Here is a 22703-nt window from a genome sequence, read left to right as displayed (position 1 = left end):
TGACATGCTGGTGAGAAAACTCCTGAATCCTCCAATGGCTCACTTTGTGCCCTTTGTGTATGACAGCAGGATCCAGCAGCCAGCACTAGGGAAGGCACTGGGGCTGTTTGTCTTAAACTTTTTTGTACCTTAATTTCTAATAACATGATTTCCTGTTCACTTTTTAAGATTTTTTAAAAATAGGCTATTTTAAAGAAGAGGGTGAGAAACAAGGTATCCTTGTTGCCTATTAAATTGCTACTAGTTTAAATATAATTGGGGTGAAATTCTTAAAAAGTGACTCTTTCGTTAATGGTAGTATGAAGGCAGTCGTCTTCATTTCCTTTTTTCCATTAATTCTGAGCTGACACAGCATTTTATCATTCTACATCAAAAATTACCATAGCCACTTACGTGTCTCACAAAGAGATATTATCCATCTCCTCTTCACAACAGATTATGTTCAAAAATTCTTTTATCCAGTGTAATCTTAAAATTTTTCCAGAAAATATGCCATATATTAAATTCATAACTTTAATGATTTGCTATTTTGCTTTACTTACGATGGGTAAATCCTTAAATTAAAAAAGGTACATTTTCCACAATCTGAAAAAGGTTAAATGTTTTATTTAGCTTATTCAGGTTTATAAAAATATTGCCAGATAGAGACCATGGATACAAAGTTTCAATCAAGTGACAAATATGAAAAAGTTGAAGTGAAAATGAAGGAATCATAATGGAGTTTTACAGCAGTTTCCAAGCTTTTATAATGAAGATTTTAAGAGCAATAAACTTACCTTTTCAATCAGAAGCTTCTTGCTCATTGAAATACATTTGTTTAACCTTTCTTTGTATTTTTCAAGTAGTTTTTGTTGTTCATCTATTTGTCTTCTAAGATCACAATTAGCCTAATAAATATATACAAAATATGAAGAGATATATTGAAACACTGTTTTTAAATCAGCTGTCACATAAAATAAATATATCTAATTTCACATGACTAAAGTAAGGATGTTTATGCATGCTTATACATTCATAAACACATCTATTTATCTAAATAAAAAATTAATTTCACAGATATATCCCTATCTATAGAAGGATGCCTTGATTATTTTTTTTTCCTTTACATTGTCCTGCATTCTGTATTATAGAGCATTCAGCATAATGAGAATATACAAAAACTCTGTACCAATCTCATGTTCAGCTCTCCACTGAGGGCTGAGAAATTCAAACCAGAAAATTTTAGCATCACATCTTTATACAGGATTCTCAAGTCATGTGAATCCTAACATCTCCAATTCAAAAGAAAGCAAAAATTTCACAATTATAAAAGTTTTAATTATCTGAGTAGGAAGCGTAACAAATTCCCTGTGTTCCAACTACATTTAACTTATTAACTTAAAAATCCCACAACAATATTATTTTGATTTTAAAAAAAGTTAAAAATAGTTTAGGCTTGTCTACTCCATACTGTTGAACATGTGCTAAAACAATCCACATATACAATTGCATAGTACATCATTACATGGGTTAATATTTTTATGTATTGCACATATGTATGTACACATACAAACACTAAACACACTACAAATTGTGAAATACAGGTTTGTTTCATATTTCATATTTCTGTATATCCCCTCTCCAGTGTTTCCTTCAAGAGCATAAACATTAGGATTCTTTTTCTGAAAACAAGTCTTAGAGTATAGTACAGTTTTCTTACTGAAAGCAGTTATTCATTGCCTGTATTTTACTTCTGTCACAATCACCTCCATTCTGAAAATGCCAACAATTTTTCCACAGATAATGCCTATTCATAATTAGAACCAAAAAAAAGCAAAACCACCCGTTAGGTGAATTATAATATGAATTTAAGGAATTAATCAACTGCCTGCAAATGGCATTGGCTTTCTTTGCACCTTCAGAAGTCCATAAACATATTTAATCATTAACAAGTTGTAGCACAGAAGCTGAAAAAAACTTATACATTATATTATATAGACTTCTTAGATTTAAGAAAAAAATTACAAAAATTAAAAACTTGTTATACCTTTTAAGTAATTCTTTAAAAATCTAAAAAATTATCCTCATATTCAGTCTGCTGTTCTGAATAAATACCTTTACCCATGTCCAACACTTACCCTGAGTAAGTCATCTATACGACCTTCTTTCTTTTCCAAGTCTTGATTTTTATTACTTTCTAGTGCAGCTAATTTCAGCATTGTGAGATCAGTCTAGAAAGAACATTTTGAAATATTTATCCTTTCCTTTTACAGCTACAGCATTATTCTTTTTATGCTTGTTAGGCAGAGAAATAAATGACTTTAAAACATTCAACAAGACCAGAAAAATCTTATTTTCAGGTGTTTGGAAGTGTCATTAAAGGCTCTTATTCAAAATCACTTTCCCTCTTCATGAGGACAACTGTGAACAGTTGGGACAAACCATTAACAGTATTAAAAGATTTCACCAACAACTGAGAAGTTGCTGTTCATAAGAAAGCATAAAAAACAGGGAAAGAATGTAAACATCCACTAATTAATTTCTCTGTATCAGTCAACAGTTAAGCAACCTTCTTCTGACTAATGTGAAAGAACAGATCACATCAGAAATGGCAGAGAGAATGAAACAGTTGATTTCTGCTTTTAAAAGCCATGTCAGAATTGCGTTGATCATTTTGACTGCCATCTCATCCATCTCATTTTTCTTCTTCAATGTCGGATTTTAAATGCAGTATGACAATGGCAGCTGTCAATTCAAATACTGCCTGAAAAAGCAGCTTCTACTTCTAAAATCAAACAACAGCTAAAATCTTGAACAAAAACCTACCAATGCCATGGTCATGTATGTAATCGTGAAGTGCCATGCTGGGAGCTGAGCAAGTGCAGAATACAAAATTCACCAGAGATATTTAAATTATGAGCTGCTGAACATAACTGAAAAATACTTTGGCAATTTTAAAAAGCAAAGCTTTTCAAAGTCTTCAGTAGTTTATAAGAAGTTAAAAGACAAAGAAATAAACATAACTACTTTTTTTTTTTTCTTCAATGTAAAGTGATCTACTCAAAAAGTTACCTGAGTAATTTTAATAGATAACTGCTTTGGTTGTGTGAGAGGGTGGTCCCCGAAAGCTAATGAAGTAGGAGAAGGACTATTCTGTCGAACCTGAAAAGCATGAAAGCAAAGAATTTTAGATACAGCTGTAGTATTTAATGATGAGCATAGCCTTGGTACAATTCTTGGCAGGAACATCTCAAAGAAACAGAGAAATAAGGTATTTTTGTACACAAGCTACTACTTGGAGCACTGCATTGAGAGCTATCAGTATGGCGTTACTTACCACTTGCAGCTCAGGAAGGATGCAATACATTCTCTGAGAAAACTAAGATTGTCACTTTTGGGAAACAGACTGAAAGATTTAAGACAATACAAGACTGACATAAGGTAATGTTAGTCTTACAAAGACTTATTTTTCTGATTCTGAGTTTTCACAACTCAAGAATAACGTGAGTTATTTTTGGAATGTTTAGTTCTCATGGGAGAACCTGAGAGGGGAAGCAAGTGCAAATCAGAAAGCAAATCCTGTTAATGAACCTAGCTTGTGTGAATGAGACCTTTTTCAAGCTGAATTCCAAAATCTGTATTACACTCCATATTGTTGGCAAGACCAAGAGGATGCCTGAAGTTGAAAGCACATGGAATAAAAGCTGAGGTCCACCTTCAGAGAAAACAAATCTTTTCTGTAACTGGCAAAATTTGTTCAGCCATTTAGCACATTGGTATGCTGGGCACTGAAATTGTGCTTATGAGAAGGAAAAAAAGGAATTAGCAAAACCAAAGAGAATTTTAGAGGCAAAAGGTAACAATTATTGAAAAAAATTACAATTTATCAAAACCTCAGCTTTTCAAGTCCCAAGCTAGGGGGTCCAAGTTTCCTTATAAGTAACAAAAAAACTCCCCTTTTTTGTGTGAGGCCCACGAATAGACATCATTACAACATTTTAACATCTATTCAACCTTTTACATAACTACCTTGTATTTAAAAAGATGTTTAAGAAGAAACGACCCAGTGTTAATAGAAAATTTAGTTGTACTACTTAATTTGACTTCTTTTTTTCCTGGTGGAAGAATGAATTCTTTCCCAGGACTCATTCCTTCGAAAACTCCCCCCTTGAATACAGATTATTTTCAATGTTGCTACTTTGAGGCTATAAAAGTATGTGGTGCAGTTAAGAAGCTGCAGACTTACAGAAGAAGGAGCGGAATGTGAGTTCTGAGGAGAGCGGATTGCAGGAGGCACGCCTCGCACCGGGCTCGAGCCGTTCCCACCTTGGTACTGCAGAGCACACAGGCACCCCAATGAGTCAATCTTCTCAAAATACATTATACATCTCCTGAAAGTACACACTACACTCTACAGCTCGTCTCTACACAGAATTTTAAATCAGGTTCTATTACTTTTATCAGTGCAACCTTTAGCTGCTTAAAGAACAGTGTGAAAAATAATGGGTTTTGTATTTTAGTTCAGTTCGTCTCCATCAAGAGATGACTGCATCTCTACTTCAAGGTTTAATACTGAGAAGCATACAGAAAGGAGAAGTAATCTCTCAAGAAGTCTGTCCATTATAACCAAAAATGCTGTAGCATCCAAAAAAAGCTAAAAGGATATTTTAGAAGAAAATTTTAAAACCAAAGTAAAATTTACAAAATTCTTACCTCAAAATAGTCACTAATCTTGTGACCACGTCCCCCAATATTCTTTCCTGCAATAAATACAGCAGTACATTAGAATTGGTTAAATAAATTACTTGTGGAGGTGTCTTACATTTTTACATATAAAAGAATTTTAGTAAAATCTTATTACTTGTTAATTGGTTTTCTTTGATGTGGTAATACTTGATGTCCCTATATAAGTAATTAACTGATTCCCAAAACAAAGGGATTTGCATATTCCATTCATTGAGAAATCAGATATTAAGTCTCCCTCAATTCCTAAACCAGTTTAGAGTAGACTTTACAGAAACTCTAGACCTCTTAAAGATAAGAGGTCTATACCTATACCTTATTCAATGCACAAATGTTTTCCTCTGTTTGGCCCTAAGATGACCCATAAATCTTAAGACTGGGCTTTTCTCCTGTAGAAGTCAGACAACCTGTTAGGAGACATCTTGGAAATGGACTATTGTTCAGAGCTTTTTATTTATAGAAAGGAATTTTTGCAATATATTAGGTCAGTACCCATAGATCTGTAAATTTGATTTCCACTTTTTAGCAAAGATTTTCAAACTTTTCTATTGTTTCAGCCCCGATGAATTCTCTCTAGTTCAATACACCTCTATACTGACACTGCTGCATAATGCTGTGTCACTAAGTAGTAACGTAAAAAACCAGAAACATTTGGCAGTGCTTTTTGTGTCACGACTTCTAACAGAAAAATTTAGATAAAATAATTCCAAGACCTAGAACAGCACACAGCTGTTCTCCAGTAGTTACTCAGTCAGTGTATGTATTGCTACTACTTCCCTCCAGAATTACTCTGTAATTCTCCTAGTGATTTCTGTCCTCATGCTTAATTCTCATACCACTTTATCAAATTTGCTTTCATGCAGGTAAAAGAGACAGACTGCATTCCTCCTCAGTATAGAAAAATCTATTTGATGTCATGTTACAGAGCTCTACACTGAAGAAATATGTCAAATTATTTTGGCACAGCCAATTATGAATAGATTTACACTGATTTATACCACTTTCCAATTAGTCCAATGTTCTAAACAATCCTTTTCTTCAACATTTATGGATTAATTTACATATTAAAAAGTCAATATCCTGGGTATGTAATACACAAGAGATTGATTTCTTGTTTCTTTTTTCCACTACAATAGGAGGTTTTTGTTGTGCTTCAACTGTACTGTACCACTCCAAGAAGCTGCAGTTTCTTAGGCCAGCTCCTTGAGAATATTGCAGTGCAGACTACTCAATTTTACTGCTGCTGACAGTAAAACAGTGATAAAATATTATTATCATGTTTTCTATATTAAAAATGCCAAAAAATTTCCATCATCTCTAATTTCAACACTCATTAGTAAGAGGAAGGATAAGCTACTAGAACAATGAAAACAGGAAAATTCATTCAGGTTCTTTGAACAAAGCAGGTGTCTACAAAGCAACACTTTGGAAGAAATTAATTTTAATCAAACAACATGATTATTCTACTAATAGCATGCTGCATCACTAAGGCTTCCAGATATGGAGCCCATTGCTTTAAATCTGAAGTGACATTTTCTAGCTCTGTTAGAATGAAAAATAAAGCTGATACAGATGTTTTCAGAACTATTTCTGCTCCCCTTCTGATGAATTTTTGTCTTGAGGCTAAATTTTCACCAGTTCTCACCCAAAAGTCACACAAAAACTTTGTAAATATTAGAAATCAGTCTCATCATGATTTCCCCACCCCTTTAAACTACTACAATCTTCCACAAAAAAGGAAGAATAAAATTAAGTTCTTATATATACCTGTAAAACAAGCACCAGATATTTTTGTAATCAGTAATCCTTTTTCCCCCTTATCTACTGAAAAGAAATTCAGACCACAAGGTTTTTGCATGAGAAGAGCTGCTGCAATTCTTATAAAGATTACAGAGTTGTACCATAGCTGTGAGTTACACATGCAGTAGCTCATGATTCTTTTGGGTAATTACCAGTCCCATTCATGTTTTACTTGCCCATCCCTTCCAGTGACAAATGGGAGGGTGACAAGAATACATAACATCATCCAAAACATAACAGCCATCTTATGTAAGCGAAAATACAGAATTTTTAAGGCTTACAGTCAGAGCTGTATTACATGCAATCACTACCTAGTCAATTTACATTTTAATTTACCTTGGCTGCTTTCACTCTGAGTGTCTGCTTTTCTTTTTCTTCCCCTGGAAGGTTCTGACTGTTTCTTCTCTGGAGTCTACAAACAACAACAAGAACATGATGCAACATAGGATCGATTTATTTGTATTATTGCTGTATTATTATGAAATAAATTTAAATCCTCATCCATAAAACATGATTTCACAATTCAGCAGAGATGCAATTTCAGATTGTAGTTAAACTAGACAATATGATCTTTGGTCAATCAGGTACAAGCTAGAAGAGGTATTTAAGAAAGTGAGAAGTAATTCTTAAATTATTTCCCAAAAGACAATTCCACATATTAATTTTGAAGCAATTACTCCTTTTCATTCATTCCAGGGTTTCTGAATACCCATTTTTGTTTCCTTTATGTTTATATTTTACCAAGATCTCTGTATTTTAGTGTGGGCATTTTAAAGCTAAATACTTAAGTGAAATAATCTGATTCTTGATGATGTTTCTACACACTGCTGTAGCATAAACACAAAGTTCCAGTACTTCAATAGGAAGCCAATAATGTTACATTTTTTTCTAAGTATAAAAGATATTTCCAAACTAATAAAAAACTGTATAGATTTCTAGAATCTGCTGAGAATTAAAAAGAAAGAAAAAGAGGAAAAAGTAGAGAGCAAAAATTCCTCAAAATGTTAATATCTATCCACTTAGAAAGTGTCATCCTCCCCATATACTTTTATCTCAAGGAAAAGAAAGAAAAATATCAATGGAAAGTGAAAAAATAGAGATCTGTTAATGTTTCTGGAATAAATTTTTCTATACAGTTGCCTGGAAATTACAATCACCATGTACAACACAGATAACAAGAAAGGGCTGTGATCAGAAGCATCTCTAAATTACATTTGCTCCTCTTTGATCTGAGGATTCAAACCAGTTAGTCTTCCCAATTTAAATAATAAAAGCTGCTCTCGTTCAGCATATTGCAGCTCTCTGTGTGTGTATTCTTCATGGTGCCTCATACATAACTGGAGGAAGCACAGGAGACATTACATGATCTATTTTACCAGTACACCAAAGTTCCTTAATAGCTCAGACTAAATCTGAGATCAGTGACAAGATGCTTCATTCTCTCATGATACCATCATGTTCTAATTTTATTGTATCTGTCATTTGGTGCTCCAAGAATGCTTTCTTAACACAGTAAATTATATCAACATTCAAATTTCAACCATCAGTAAATCATTTCAAGGACCTTTCAATTCCAAATCTTTGTGTGGATATGCTCAAACATGAATTTACTACACATACCCAACCGTATTTATGTTGGCAAGAACCACTTTAAGCTACCTGTGATCCCTAGAAAATTATTAGACTAATAAAAGAACAAGCAGGACAAGAAAGGTCTTCCCTAGCTATACCATGTATTTTTTTATGTGTTTTGAGTCTTGTGACTAGCTTCTTAAAGATATCTTTGGGAGTTTTACAACCATAAATGTTGTATTATCAGGCTGTAAATTAAGTTTAAATTAAATATATCTTACTTTAAATAAACTCATCCAACTGACATCTGCATCTTCTACAGTGCTATCATACATTAGCAAAGTATCTAACACAGACTCCTGGAAATGGAGTTAACTCAAGACTATTGATTCTAAAAGCAGAAAGCATAGCTTAGAAATTTAACTTTAATAATTTGGAATTATTGCCAGGTAAATAGGTAACATTAAGCTACCTTTCCACAAACTAAATTGAAACTACTTAACTAAGCATTTTCATGTTATTCTTCTTTTCCAGCTTTCAATTCTGCAGTTACATTCTAATGCAGTAATTTTTACCTACCATATCAAGAAAAAAAATGTTTAAAATCTAATTAATGAAAAACCATGTAAGATTTCCCCCACCAAAACTAGTTTCCAGCTGCTTTGGCTGGTAAAACCAGCCATTTAAAGAGGTTTATAGTTTCAAAACTCAAGTAATTCATAAATGTCTATTTCCTTAAGCTCTTCTGATTTCTTTCAGTGTTTAATTTAACCTTCCAAACCAGAAAGTACTAGCACACTAATGAGGTTATTAATGAGGTTACTCAACAAGGTCTTGTTCCCCTTTTCTAAGCACAGAATTCGCATGATAATGTACAGCACACATCAATCACTAGAAAATGTACTCCAAAATCCTTCCTAATGAATGGAGTCCTCTGAATTACAAGAAACTGAAGACTAATGGGGTTGGGGAGTATCTCCCTGATAAATGAAGACTGAAGCTACTCTCTGTAGCTGCCAAAGTATTTACATATAGCCAAGATTTAAATTAAAATCTTACTATTTCATAAGCAAGATAAAATACTTTTAAGGTTACCCAATGCTAGATTGTAAAATTATATTAAAGTCACACACAGCCTGGCATACTAGCAGAGCCACATACATCTTGGTCTTAATCCTAGTTTTCCCCTCAATTTCAGTGTGCTTCCCCAGAGTCTTCCCTTCACATTCACAGATTTAATGTGCCTCTTCATGATGAAAGCACAGAGTAATGACATGAATGCATCATCAGGGTTTGATCAGAAATTGACACTCCTGCTAGAAATTAATTTCAATGATTCTCAGATTTGCATATCTACTATTTTTTCTCCCAAAACCTACTGTAATACAACAGTGCTCTTCCAACATCAAATGATGGCACTGCCTCCCTAGTGAGCAAGTCTATGATTTCCATATACTACCATCATGATCATTTCCATTATGATTTCCATATACTACCATCACTGTTACTGTGAAACCTTCAAGGTCATGCTATTAAAACAGACAAAAACCAGCACAACAAAGCAATCTCGCAACCTGCTTGCAGTACTAAGATCTACAGCTTACTTTTTATGGTACTTTAGCATATAAGTAATCAGATGTAACTCTAAGAACTGCAAAAATTTATTAACATACTTGCTATTACAATTATAATAGAGTGAATACAACTAACAACTTCTGAAAAAGAGTCAAGAAAATGCATTTTGCTACTCAATGTCAGTTAGACTCATCTTTCACTGTGCAATGGAGCACAGTGGACTTCTGTGCAGGGACATTTTCAAAAAAGATGTAAGTTTCTATTTTAGAATACAAGTCTTAGAATATTTTAAAGACAAAATACTATCCTTACTGAGAAGCAAGACTTGAGGTTACAACACTGTGTAGAGACTTTCAAATCACATGCCTTGGAAAAGCTTTGCCTCTGTATCTCATGTATAGAATTGTAAAATAATATTTTCCTACACCAAAAACTTATTACACATATAGTCAGTGCTCTGAGATCACTCAACTACTCATAGACATGGTTTTCTGTCAAGGAATGGCAATAATGCATCATAACCTTCAGGCTACTGCAGCACATTCCCATTCCCACACCTACATCAGAACTGCATCACTGCCCAGAGTATTTCTAGGAAAAGCCATGAATAAAAACAACAGGCAGACAGAATCTTCTGGTTAAGAAAATAGTCTATGCAGTTGGATGCATAATCCAGCTGGGAAAGGTGAGGGGGGAAAAAAACATAGCAGAGCTTTTTTCAACAAGAAAAACAAATCACACATACAGAACTTTTATTTATAAGGTATTAGCTTTGGGAACCAATTAAATTCACTTGCTGACAGCCCAGTAAAAAAGTATCTTGTAGGGACTGAGCAAATGAACAATTAGGCCGCAAAGTAAAGCTCTGACGTGAAAATAACACCAAGAGCACATTCCAAATAACCATCTCTCCAGCATGACACACTGTCACACAGGGCCTAGCCTAGGCCAGAAATCCACTCTTGCTTACAAAGGATATAATCTTATCCATGCAATCTGTGACACACAGAGGCAAAACTGTCAGAGACACTCACTGACCCCGACATAGGTACATTCTAAGAGCTGTAGTATTAGTGCAACTATAGCAATGCTCATCACTCAAGGCAAGTCTGAGCTCTGCACATTTAAACCTAATAAAAGCTTGCATCCTTTTCTTGGATTGCAAACTAGATTTAGGTAAGAAAATATGCAGTGACAACTGCAGCTTTACAAATAAAGATGACGTCTACTAAGGATGTCTGTCCTTGGCACAAATCCCTATTTGGAAAGAAAACACAGTAAACTAGTTTCTAGAGTATTTTCAAGGATTCATCCAAAGACCAGTCAAAGCTATCTGTGCTGATGAAACACTTTTTACTTATGAAACAAAAGACAGCAAACTACATAAACATTTTCAGCTCCAAAAGCTGTATCCATCCTCAGACCATGACCACATAGATAACAGAGAAGCAGCAGCAGCTACTTTCACGACCAAAAATCCAAAGAAACTCACTTCTTCCAGTCACGGTTCCTCTTCCAAGAGATAATGTCTTCCAGTAATTTATGCTCTCTGCTACCTATCTGAGTAGTCTGCATTTTACTTTAAAAGCTTCTATACAAAATAAGGCATCAAAGAAGAATAAAAATAAATTACTTGTTAGCATTAAAATTCTGAGGTAATAATGATCTGCCCCATACACTTACCTCTGATTCTTTATCACTTAAAGATCCCAAGCTTCCAAAGCTGTGATTTGAACTCTCGTTATTTGTTGAGGCCTACCAAGACAAATAAAATACTCAATATTATACACAGAATTATAAAACATAATCCACTGTTACCACTCACAGTTACAACCAGTAACAGTCATTTCATGCTCTTATGGAAAAGTTAACTATGGAACACTTGTAACTGGAAAGGGGGATAAGTTTGACAGGTGAATATTTTGGCAGGGCACAGTAAATTTTGAATTTCCATTGCTTTTGAGCCAAGTAAAACCCTAGCATATTCAAAACCATTGGAGAAAGTTCTAGAGACTACTAGAATTTTTCAATTTTTGAAGAAAAAGAGGTGTTACTTAAAACAGGTTTTAATTTTCTGTCAAGAAATAGATTTAAAAAATAATCTTTGTAATAGTCTAGTTTGTCTTGGAGAAAATTAGAACCTATTGACAGTACTATTCCACATTCTTAAAACAAATTTCCCCCAACACAATAAATTTACATTAGTCAGGGAAGAAAAAACAGCAACAGCCCCAAGTAGTGATACAGTCCCAAATTACAATATTTTTTTAGAAATTTACTAAGGCTGATTTATTCAGAGATCTTTTGAACACAGCATGTCACGAGGACATTTTAATGAGTCATCATCAGCTGAGTGTCTTTTTATTAAAAAAACCCACCAAAACTCTTATACTGATGGACCTGTCTCTTCTATATAAGAAGGCAGAACAAACACTTTGCAGTGAAGTAGTTCCAAGGCAGTTTGCTCCTGAGCATTAAATTCCAGCCTGGTATCAGTTTGCAGGAGAGTACTCATCTGTGACATCTGAATAACTAAATCATCTCTGGATTACAATGTCCAGAGAAATGTTAGTTAAACACACAAAGTTTCCATGTATGTTTTCTCCCCCAGGGCAGTCTCCAGTATACCCAAATGCCTGTATCTTGTTCTTCCTTGTCCTGTGTCAGTATTTGGCCATCAAAGTCTGATACAAAAATAATATCAGTAACCTACATTTGTATTTCCAACCTTGCTTACTGAAAAAGCTTGAACATAATGGGCTTTTTTACTCCCAGAAATTCCAAAGCTCTTCAGCAACACATACGGTAAGGATAGCTAAGAATCCATTTCCATTTAATTAATAGAAGTATATAATGACCCAGACTATTTAAAAAAAAAACTAATAAAGTTGCAAGCTCTGTATTGTCTTGCTAGCTTAGGAAAATTAGACTCTGGAACATGGGGATTTGGGATTGTACACAAAGAAGTTTTCTCATTTTGGCCTTCAAAGTGAAGGCAGACCAATGGATATTATATTTATAACTCATATTTTCCCAGTTACCTCTGTACATCAGATCAAAAATGTTCTATCAGTTTTTAAAATAAGAATCAGATAAGCCTGTCCGAACATCCCCCACCAAGACTACAGACTATATTTTTTAAAAAGCATTTTTCTCCAAACACAGCCCAGATTAGCTACTACACCTCACATTATCTGCATGGATACACTGAATGGTCACAAACAAAAGAAATACAAACAAAACTGATGGAATTGTGGTTTTACTGATGGTGTAACAAATCACAGGACTAGAAGGTAAGAACAACAGTGTCTTAGATGAGGATGTGCACCTGTAAGAAACAGTGGTAACAGTATCTTCTGCAAATATTTATCAAAGCATTTGATAGTATTAAAAAACACCACTTCATCTAGATATCCATTTGGAAACCAACTGGATGAGACACAAATCTTGGAACGCATCAGGGATAAGAAATGTATTTTTTCCATGGCAGAGTGAAAAAGGAAATTGTTTTAAATTTCTTTTTCTGGCTAATTTGGATGAACAAACTGAGAATGTGAAAGTGGAATGTAATTTGGCTAACAGCTGAAATCAGCTGAACAACAGACAACAAGAAAAAGACTTCAATAGATTTATGGAAATTGTAAGCAGTGACTCACAGGGAATCAAATTTTAAAGAGGAGAAACCCCAAGAAACCTGCTGATGCCTTTAAAAAAAAATGTATTACACATACAGCAGCAGACAGATTATGAGGGAAAATTTGCAACAAAGCAATGGACCGAAACAGCTGTATCAAAAAATAAAAGTTCAATGAAGTTAGAAGTACAGATTTAGTAATAAAAAAGGATAAATAGTAATGTGGACTATGAGCAACTACCTGAGCTATTAAAATGAGTTAATTAATTAGGGGAGTAAGCAGTACTAGAGAATCCAAGGAATAAATAAACAAAACAGGCCAGAACCATTGTGTTTGTCTCTTTCTAATTTTAAGCATGATATGGCAAATATACAATTTTGCAATTATAATGAGAAGACAATTAGACAGTGCATCAATGTCACTGTGTCAATCCAACCTCATTTCTTCCCCTGACTATTTAACTAATTTCTTGTTTTAAATGATAGTAACAAGTCTGTGATCTTTTTACAGATGTGTGACATCTACCTTCACGTCACTCTCCAAAGCAAATTATGATGCAAGATCACTAAATAATAATTTCAATTCTGTGTAGTTTGTTCATAGCCATTGATACATGACATGTCTTCAGAAATTCCAACAATGTCTTCTATCAAGAAGTATTTGGTTCTGTAATCTATACTGGTAACTAAAACACAGCATAGGAAGCTAAAACCACTACAAGTTTGTGTAAAGCACTTAAAACATGAGGGCACTGCAAACAGTTTGGAAACAGAATTCAGAAGTAATTTAGTCATGAGGGAAATGCACCTAAAACATTAGTATGACACCTTTTTAATGTCTGTCTATTAAGTACTATACTTGATGGAGAACATTCCAATGCACAAATACAAAATGGAGTACCTCTGGCTAGGCAACAGTATTGCAGCAATCAGTCTTGGAAGCTGAAGTTAGTAACTTGAACAGAATATGCAACAAAGACAAAATTATTTTGCAGATGTATTAACTGAAAGGAAATATACAACATATGGAAAGTAATTATTCAGTGTTCATAAGGTTCTTCCTAAAGTGCTGCATCCTGGCTTAGATATTAAAAGACAGGAATTCTAGAATGAAAGTAAGAGAAACTGATATAATGTCTAGAAATGCTGAAATTTTTTTTTTAATCTATATGTACTAATCTTCAAAAAATTTTAATATTAAAACAGATGTCACACACTACTACTCTGTAAGTCGATGGTCATCTGCAGCAGAGACAGCTCCACCTAAACAATGGGAAAATCTTTCATCTCTGATCACATGCGCACTACAGCAAAGCCACTAAAGAGCCTGTATAAGCTCATTCTTCGGTGTTTTTAAGAACAATTCAACATCCATGTCACAGAAAGGTTCAAGATAAACAATCCTATCTCAAAGCAAAATAACAGACAAGAGGGATTTTTCTGAGAGCCTCTTCCAAGCCAGTGCATTTACAAGTAAATCACATTAACAGTATGAAAAATGAGATGGTCTGAGATAAATTAGTATTTCAAAATGGCAGATCTGAATGACTGCTCTTAGGACTTACTTTAGCTCCAACACTGCAACTTCCAGTACTCCCAGTGCTGCCACTTACTACTCCCGTGAATCTTGCCTCTAACAATTCTTGTCTTCTTGGGTCCAGGCTATGAAGTTCATCCATTGCTCCTAAAAAAATACATATATAAATTAGTTATATTTCCTAATATTTGCAGTGGAACCATTTCACAAACAAGCCAAGCATACCACTGGCCTACGCAAACGAAGGATTTGTACCCTCAACTTGACAATGACACACCACCTGTTACCTAATAGCCAAAGCACTCAAGGAATTACAAAATTGTTGTGGTAAGTTCTGCATATCAGAATAGCTTTGTCAATTCTGGTTGAAAATGAGAACCTGTTAAAGGCATGGAAGAGACATAGAGCCTGCAGTATGCAATACGCCAACCCAGCAATTATTTATAGATTAAAAACTAGCTGACAGGAACAAAGTGCTTTCCAGCATAAAACCTCCCAATTCTGCAATATATTCTGCAGTGCTCTTGTTTTCTGTATTTTTTAAATGCTAGACTGTCAGTGTCAAAGATCAACAAGCAAGAATTACAGGAGGAAAAATGGAAAATCAGAAGGTAGATTGCAGTCCTCAACCCATGCACAGGAATGCAGTGTTACATGGAGGTCCAAAGGTCAGAGAAAAAAGGAGCAGGATCAGCAATGAAAAAGGAACCCAGAATAACAGAGACCCTTGCAGAGGTGATGGCTTCAACAGAGCCCTGTAAATAGAGTAAAGCAGTGCTGCTGGCATCTGCAGGGAAAGTAAGGTGGAAGGAAATGGAGGAACAAAAGGAGTTTCTGATGAGCTCAGCCTACATGAGTAGGCTGCAACATGATGTGCAGCTTCCTAATTTGTATTTAAATCACTTATGTCTGTTTAATGAGTCTGAAAGATGATGTAGACAAATAAGTCTTTTGTATTTACACAAACTGCATTCTGTGTTTTCTACCTTTTCATCTACTTGAACATTCAGTTCATCTTCAATTGGAAACATTTCAGTTGCTTTATTTTAAATAAAGATATTTCACGTTGAAGTCTTAATGCACTACTGTAATAGCACATCCTTCAAGTACCACATAGTAAAATAGCCTCATTTTTTTCCAACTAAGACACAACAAGCTGGTGCTTTTCACTCCCAAAGGACAACACAGCAGTTCACCAAAAACAGTGCCATGAAAAAAAGTTTTTGAAACTTTGTTTTTGTGAAAATTAGTTTTCAAAGTTTAACTGCTGCTATAAACCTCAACCCTTTAGCTTAACATTCTAATAAATGCATCAATGTAGCTTCCCCCTTGCTATTAATAAGTCAAATGACACTTTCTTATGGGACTCTTGGGTATCTCAAAATCTTCAGCATCCAAGCCCTAGAAAGACCTTTCTGACATTTTGGCCACCCCTGGGCATAGAGCTAACCCCTCTGGCAGGGAAAGTACTGCTTCTGCTTTTTGCCTAATTCCAGTTGCCCTTGCTCCTGTAGGAAGGCAGATGATAGAAGTGAGGTGTAGCAAGCTCCTTTACCAAGGGAACTGCTAACAGACCTCCTCCAATGGAAGAAAATCACACCAAGACATAAACAGCTGGGCAGGAAACATTCAGGAAATGTTTGTGGCAGAATCTTTTGAAAAGTCAAACTATGAGTGGCAGGTTGGAGAAACCACATTTTGTTAGTACACCCAAGTGCAGTCATACACAGAGCTGGAGACTCTTCTCCAACAAGGCAAGGGAATGACAGTTTGAAACTGCAGCTGCCTTCTCTGCAGCTGTAACACTACTACTGAACTTGCCTAGTAAAAAATTCTCAAATTTCTACATCCTTTGGATTGTAAACTCCCTGGGTTTAAAACTGTTTGTGTATATATATGCATGCTGAGCGCAGAACAATCAGGAATCCTCTTTAAACTCTTGCTCCCTAAACTGTGCTTGTGTACTGCTTTCAAGCATTTCTACAACAAATTGAACACTTATATGCATAAAAAATATTTCTTACATTAATGGACTGTGCAGTAAGGATATATTGTTTTTAATAGATATATTTTTTTAATAGATATCTTCCCCAGTATGTATGGATATAATCCATACCTTAATGGGAAAGTATTCCTCTGAAAAAGCATAAGGAATTAATCACAACAGATTTGTCAGAAAAGTTTAAATTATTACTATTTTGCTTTATAACAATAGAAGTTTCTAAGTGTATGTCACCGAAAAAAAAGTGTTTTACTTTAGCAAAGTAAACCATTTAATGCAGCAGGTCTAGCAATATTTTGATTTATTAGCCGATTTGATAGTTACTGCCTGCAGAAGAAGTTCAGTGATCACTTAAAATTACTGATGTAACTCCAGCAATTACAAAACCATGTGTACATTACAGAAATAGATACTACCATACCTTACATTGTTTATTTTATGAAATGTGGGAGAGCAATAATCACTGTGGATAGCTAAGGCTCACCTGAAGTACCACAGGTCTCATGTGCTGTGTTTAGATACTAATGCACTAAAGAGATCACCACCCCTGGGTTAACTCACCAGTCAGAATGGTGATGTAGCATGCAAAGGGACAACCCACAGCACAGATAAAATACAACACTTTCTTTTTCTGCTCAAATTTTGGAGCCTACACACACTAATGAATGCACTGCATTCTCTTCACTACTTCTGCTGAAGTGTTTTTTTGCTATTATGTTAGAGGGTTTATTTTGGTTTGGGTTTTGTTATTGTTAAATATTCAAAACCGAAAAGCAACACGCACTCTGCTATCTTTGTGATTTAAAGGACAAGACAGAAAAGCTGGACTCAAACCTTATTTCCTCAGAGAGAAATCCCAGGAAGGATCCCAAGAACTGCCTTCCTCATTCATGTTGTAATTTAAATATACCACCCACTTCCAAACACACAGGTGTTTTATCAAGAACAAGCAGCTCTGTACCTTCAGTTCTCAGCACAAGTTACCTACTTTTAAAGATTTTTTAAAAGGCAGTTTTAAAGGTACTGGCAATTTTAAAATGTGAGGGACAACTTTCACGTGAGGGACAATTCTTTTTTAAATTACAAAAATTACATATTAAATTTAAGGGACATATAACTTTTTTAAAGCATTAGACTTTATAAACTCTCCTGCTCACAGAATGTCTTGCTATCAACAAGACTGACATAACTTACAGTCCTGAAAATACACCCAGACTTCTTATTTGAACTAATGTCCTACACCTTCCTACAACTGAAGACCAACTCACTAACTCAAGGGAGATCCAATCACATTACACAAGTACTTACAGCATATTTACCATGATGCTGAAGGCAAGGTGGCATTGCTACCACCCACTGTCATTCAAATTTGTACTGTCTTCCAAAGAAAACCTGAAGGGCCACCTGAAATTCATGGAAGAGTCCTAAAAAACTACATTTCTTTATTTCTTGTAACCACTACAGATTCTGAATGCTTCTTCTGATAGGTTTTTTTTTTGTTTTTTTTTTTTAAATTACCAACATTTTCTTATTTTATCAGACTGATAAACAACCTCTTCTCTAAAAACTAATATAATATATATGAAGTGGTCCAGCACAACATATATACAGATACCTTGTCCTGAAAAGGACATTTTTAGAAGGAATTTTTTTGGACAAAAACCTCCAAATTCCTCTGAGAATTTCTTAGGCAATGGGGTATGTCAAAAGTCAAAGTTCTAAGTCAGAGAAGCAATCTGCAAGCTTTTTCATGGCATTTGGTATAATTTATTATAGAGTACTCTACCTTAGCAAAACAGATGTAAAGCCTCAGAGGACTCTCCATGGTAATCAGAACACTTCAGAACCAGTGACCAAAAAACAGTGAAGTGCAACTACACTTATATCCCAAGGATCTACACCCCCAAATACATGAACACTGGCAAATGATCCACTTATTAAACCAAGTACTTGCTCAGGCCTCAATGAAATTGATACTTTAGGAGAAAAAGTTTAGCAGAGAGTTGCAGCTGCAATTATTCACCTTCTAAAACTGCATATTTTGTGATACTCTTGTACTACAACCTCTATCTTGAACACTGGTAGACTACACAGAACATTGCAGATCCAAACACAAAGGGTTGACAGATCAGACTATTCTTCTTTTCCACTAAATATGGAATCAAGCTCCACAACTCAGTATTTATCTTTGACTCTCTTATTACCCTGAATTGACTCTTATTATCTGGCCATCAATTACAGCTTTGAAATGAAGAAAGATCAACAGCTTCACACATTGCCAGCTTTCCACAATGAAGATAAATTATGCAGAAGCCAAATTCTTCTTAGAACAACTCTCCAGATTAGATTGAGGCCCCCTTCTCCTGAATTCAAGGCCAGCACAAATCACCTTTCACTTAAGTGAAAGCCAAACTGGTTTGGTCTGGTTTCTTTAATACATTTATATGCATATAGCTTTTAATGGCGGAGCAAAATACTTCAACACAGAGACCTATCTGTTGAATAGAAAAAGACAGTTTAACAATAGCCCAAATGTAAATTGAATTTCCTGATGTGCTCCTAGTAGGCACTCAGATTTTATGGTAACACACACAGTATGAGAGTTCTCTGCAGTGTATTTTTAGCAAAACTTCACATTAACGTTTATAATATTGGTGCCATGTAGTCTTCCTCAATGGCAGTAGCATCCTTTAGAACAGTAATTCTAACTAATAGCCAGCTAAAAGGGCAAGGGGCAAAAAACGAGGCAGAGAGGCAGCGTACACATTTTCAATAGCAGGAAAAGCAGCCTGGAAAGCAGGGGGATTTTTTTGCCCTCACTCCCTTATCTGTTTTTTCATCAAGATTCCTTTAAAGGTATCAAGCTAGATTTTAAGGATAGTAACCACTCCAAGTATAGAAACCACTGTTTAACAGCACTGCAATGCAATCCTTGAAGTCCTTAAGTAACTGTTTCTTTCAATTTGGAATATCCTAAATATCGTTTTATCCCACCCACTATGTTGATGCTCCAGTAATTTAACTTCATAACAATTGAGTATGATAGCTCTTGTTGTTCCAGAATACACATTTACCAACAAGCAGGTAGAAGAAAAGCTTTAAAATACCAAATGCAGAACAGACTACAGAAAATTACTAAACCCAGATTTTTAAACCCTTAAGCAGTCTCTTAAAAATGAGGCCACATAACTACTTTTCTCCATTCACCAACATGAAGATACATATCTGCATCCACATGTATTTCTTTTTAATTGAGCTCTTCTCTTGCTTCCTTTAGGGAAAAAAAACCAACCCAGACCAAACCCAAAACCAAACTAACCAAACTATGCACTCAACTTGCTTCTTATTCCCTATCTGTCTGAAAGTCTGGGTTTTTCTTACTGAAGAACCAACCAGAAAGGACTTTTTAATTTCCAGGAAAATAGGCTAATGAAGCTAATATTTCTGTCTCAAATAAAACAAACTATTTGGTAATAAACTATTCTGTAGTTAGGTAAACGTTGATCCAGGTCTCTTCCATTGGAAGTGCCTTATAAAAGCCAATGGAGAATAAAGTGACCCAGGACAAGTTGTCAGTCAAGGAATAGAGGGAGCACTAAAATATGAGTTTGGTCAAGTGAAAAAGCAAGACAAACCAACTAACATCAAACTGTATGGCATGAATGGAAATCTTGATTTCTAAGTTGGAAAATAACACCTGTTCAATTTAAAATAGAACATTTGGGCAGGGGGGTTGAGAAACTGATAAAACAAAAAAACAAAGTCAAAAAATTGACCTGTGTTGCGAAACTATATCTTGAATAGTCTCTCTTCCACTGTTTGGTTTGGGGAATCACAGATAACAGAACTGGAAACAGCCTTAAAAATGAGTAATGTGCTAAGAAATCAAGTTGAGATGTTAGTATAATGGCATAAAGCCAAGCAGTTTTAATTTCAGAAGAGTTCAATTTCAAGGTAACAGCAAAAATACAGCCCATTCTTAGCAGGAGCCTTTGAAGTACATCACCATCCAATGGCAATCACAATCCTGAAGTCAAGAAGATCCCACTGAATTGAAATGAGCAGTCAGTAGGGCAGGGAAAAAGAGACAATCTCTGAGACTTAAAGCAAAGCAAATAAAACAAAATCCCAGACCTATACTTATGTCCAGACAATCCAAAGCCTAGAGGACACTACTTACCAATGCCCCAGGGTTACAGCTCTTCCAAAATACCTAACAGCTACAGATTACTCATGACAAAGTTTAACCTGGGAGTTTAGAAATGTTTAAAAGCATTGACTTCCCAAGGAACAGGATTAACTTGTTTTACAGAAGACTATGTAGCCACTATAACCTCCAACCAACAGGTAACCTGAAAAAGTTCAAGGTACTACATTCAAGTTGAAAACCTTAGCTGTATCTGAAACTAACAGTGGCAGTAGATGAAACAGGAAAGGATAAAAATATATCCTGATGTTCAAGTGAAACTAGCCTTTTGAAAAGATCATAAAAGGTAAGAAAATCCTAATGACAGAGGGACATATCGAAGCTCAGGGTAAAGAATAAACAGAAATCTGTTTAATTAATCAAGAGTCATTTTAAAGCACAGTAAAATGCAGTATTTCTCAGCACCTGAGAACACTGAGGCACACAACACAGCAGACACCTCCTAGCACTGCTAAGGTGCCTAGGTGAACTTAACAGGGTTTTCTTATTAATCTAAAGGAGACTGAGGGGTAAAAGGCAGATAATTAGCAGACAGATCAGGCTTTAGTCTACATAAAACCTGTGGGAGGGAAATAATCAAACTGCCAAAATTTTAGCCTAAAAAAAGCACAACTGTGGAAAATCTAAAAGTATAAGAAAAAAACCCTTTCCTATGAACATAAAAAGATGGCAGTTTTTGACAAATATTATATATATTAAAATACTAAGAAGAGAATTTTTTCTGAAATGGAAAAAATATCCCCGAACACAGTATAACTTTTAACCAATTTCCCATGGACTAAAAAGTTGACAAGGAAATGCATTTTGGACAGATTGCTGGGTTAATAAAAATTAATTCTTCTAGTACCCAAAGAACAGGAAAATATTCCATGCCCCTTCTGTCCCCAAGATGCAGTGGTCTATTTCCTTTTGGAAATATTTTTAAATTTACAGTAGCTCTTGAACATTGTTTATTTCACTTTTCCCAACAGTTCAACAGTCTAGAAACTTGATCTAAAATAAAGAAAACTTTGGCTTCTGGATAGATAAGTGATTTTCTGCTAATCATTCTATAACAGAAACCAATTCTTTAACATTAAAAAAAAATTGTAACGATCTTAAGACTTCATGTCTGTGCTGCCACTTTTTGATTTCAATTTTGTGGCCAACAACCTGGAAAAGTGAAGAGAGTCACCAAGAACTATGTTCCTGAGGGAACCCCTGCCAACACCTTGAAAAAAGACTTATGAATAAAGCACTTGGGCCAGCTCCAGACCAGCTAGGAGACATTTGTGGGTAACAATTTAAGAATGTTTAATTCTCCCTGCCTTCAGCTAGGTGCTGTATTCTAGGGATCTCCTGAGGATTATATGTCTCATCAGATGGCTGTAGGCAGCAGAGGCAGAGATGAATTTACAAGTTGCCTACCAGTGCTTTAATTTGGCCAAAGGCCAACAACATATACTCATGTGAGTGGGTGTATGCCACAAGGATGGTAGCTCAGGATGGCTCGTTGAGAGCACAGTGAGCAAGTGATTCAAACAACAGAAAGGACAACAGATCCCCGGGGTCTACTCTACTGTAAATGGGGCTAAACTGGCATGCAACCCTGTCCTAGGCAACACCTCATTTCTGACTAATCCCACTACCAATCCTACCCCCTGGAAGTACAACT

At 35.2% G+C, this 22703-nt stretch overlaps 1 protein-coding gene across 3 annotated transcripts in view; it reads right to left on the bottom strand.

Annotated features, from left to right (window-relative positions):
• TLK1 (tousled like kinase 1) overlaps positions 1-22703 on the bottom strand; it is a 67989-nt gene that overhangs the window by 27082 nt on the left and 18204 nt on the right. For all 3 annotated transcript variants that reach the window (XM_054278060.1, XM_054278061.1, XM_054278059.1), the window contains exons 2-9: positions 14869-14987; positions 11353-11424; positions 6859-6934; positions 4693-4739; positions 4226-4312; positions 3052-3141; positions 2118-2210; positions 777-887 (exon numbers count right to left, since the gene is read on the bottom strand). In XM_054278060.1, the coding sequence (XP_054134035.1) occupies positions 777-887; positions 2118-2210; positions 3052-3141; positions 4226-4312; positions 4693-4739; positions 6859-6934; positions 11353-11424; positions 14869-14982 (690 nt within the window). In that variant the 5' untranslated portion in view covers positions 14983-14987. The remainder of the gene's footprint in view (positions 1-776; positions 888-2117; positions 2211-3051; positions 3142-4225; positions 4313-4692; positions 4740-6858; positions 6935-11352; positions 11425-14868; positions 14988-22703) is intronic.

Source organism: Melozone crissalis, unplaced genomic scaffold (assembly GCF_028551555.1).
Source record: "Melozone crissalis strain CALT ecotype California unplaced genomic scaffold, PUWL_Pcris_2 ptg000023l_1, whole genome shotgun sequence".
Lineage (NCBI taxonomy): Eukaryota > Metazoa > Chordata > Aves > Passeriformes > Passerellidae > Melozone > Melozone crissalis.
Note: the sequence above shows the minus strand (reverse complement) of the source record. Positions and strands in the feature narration are given on the sequence as shown.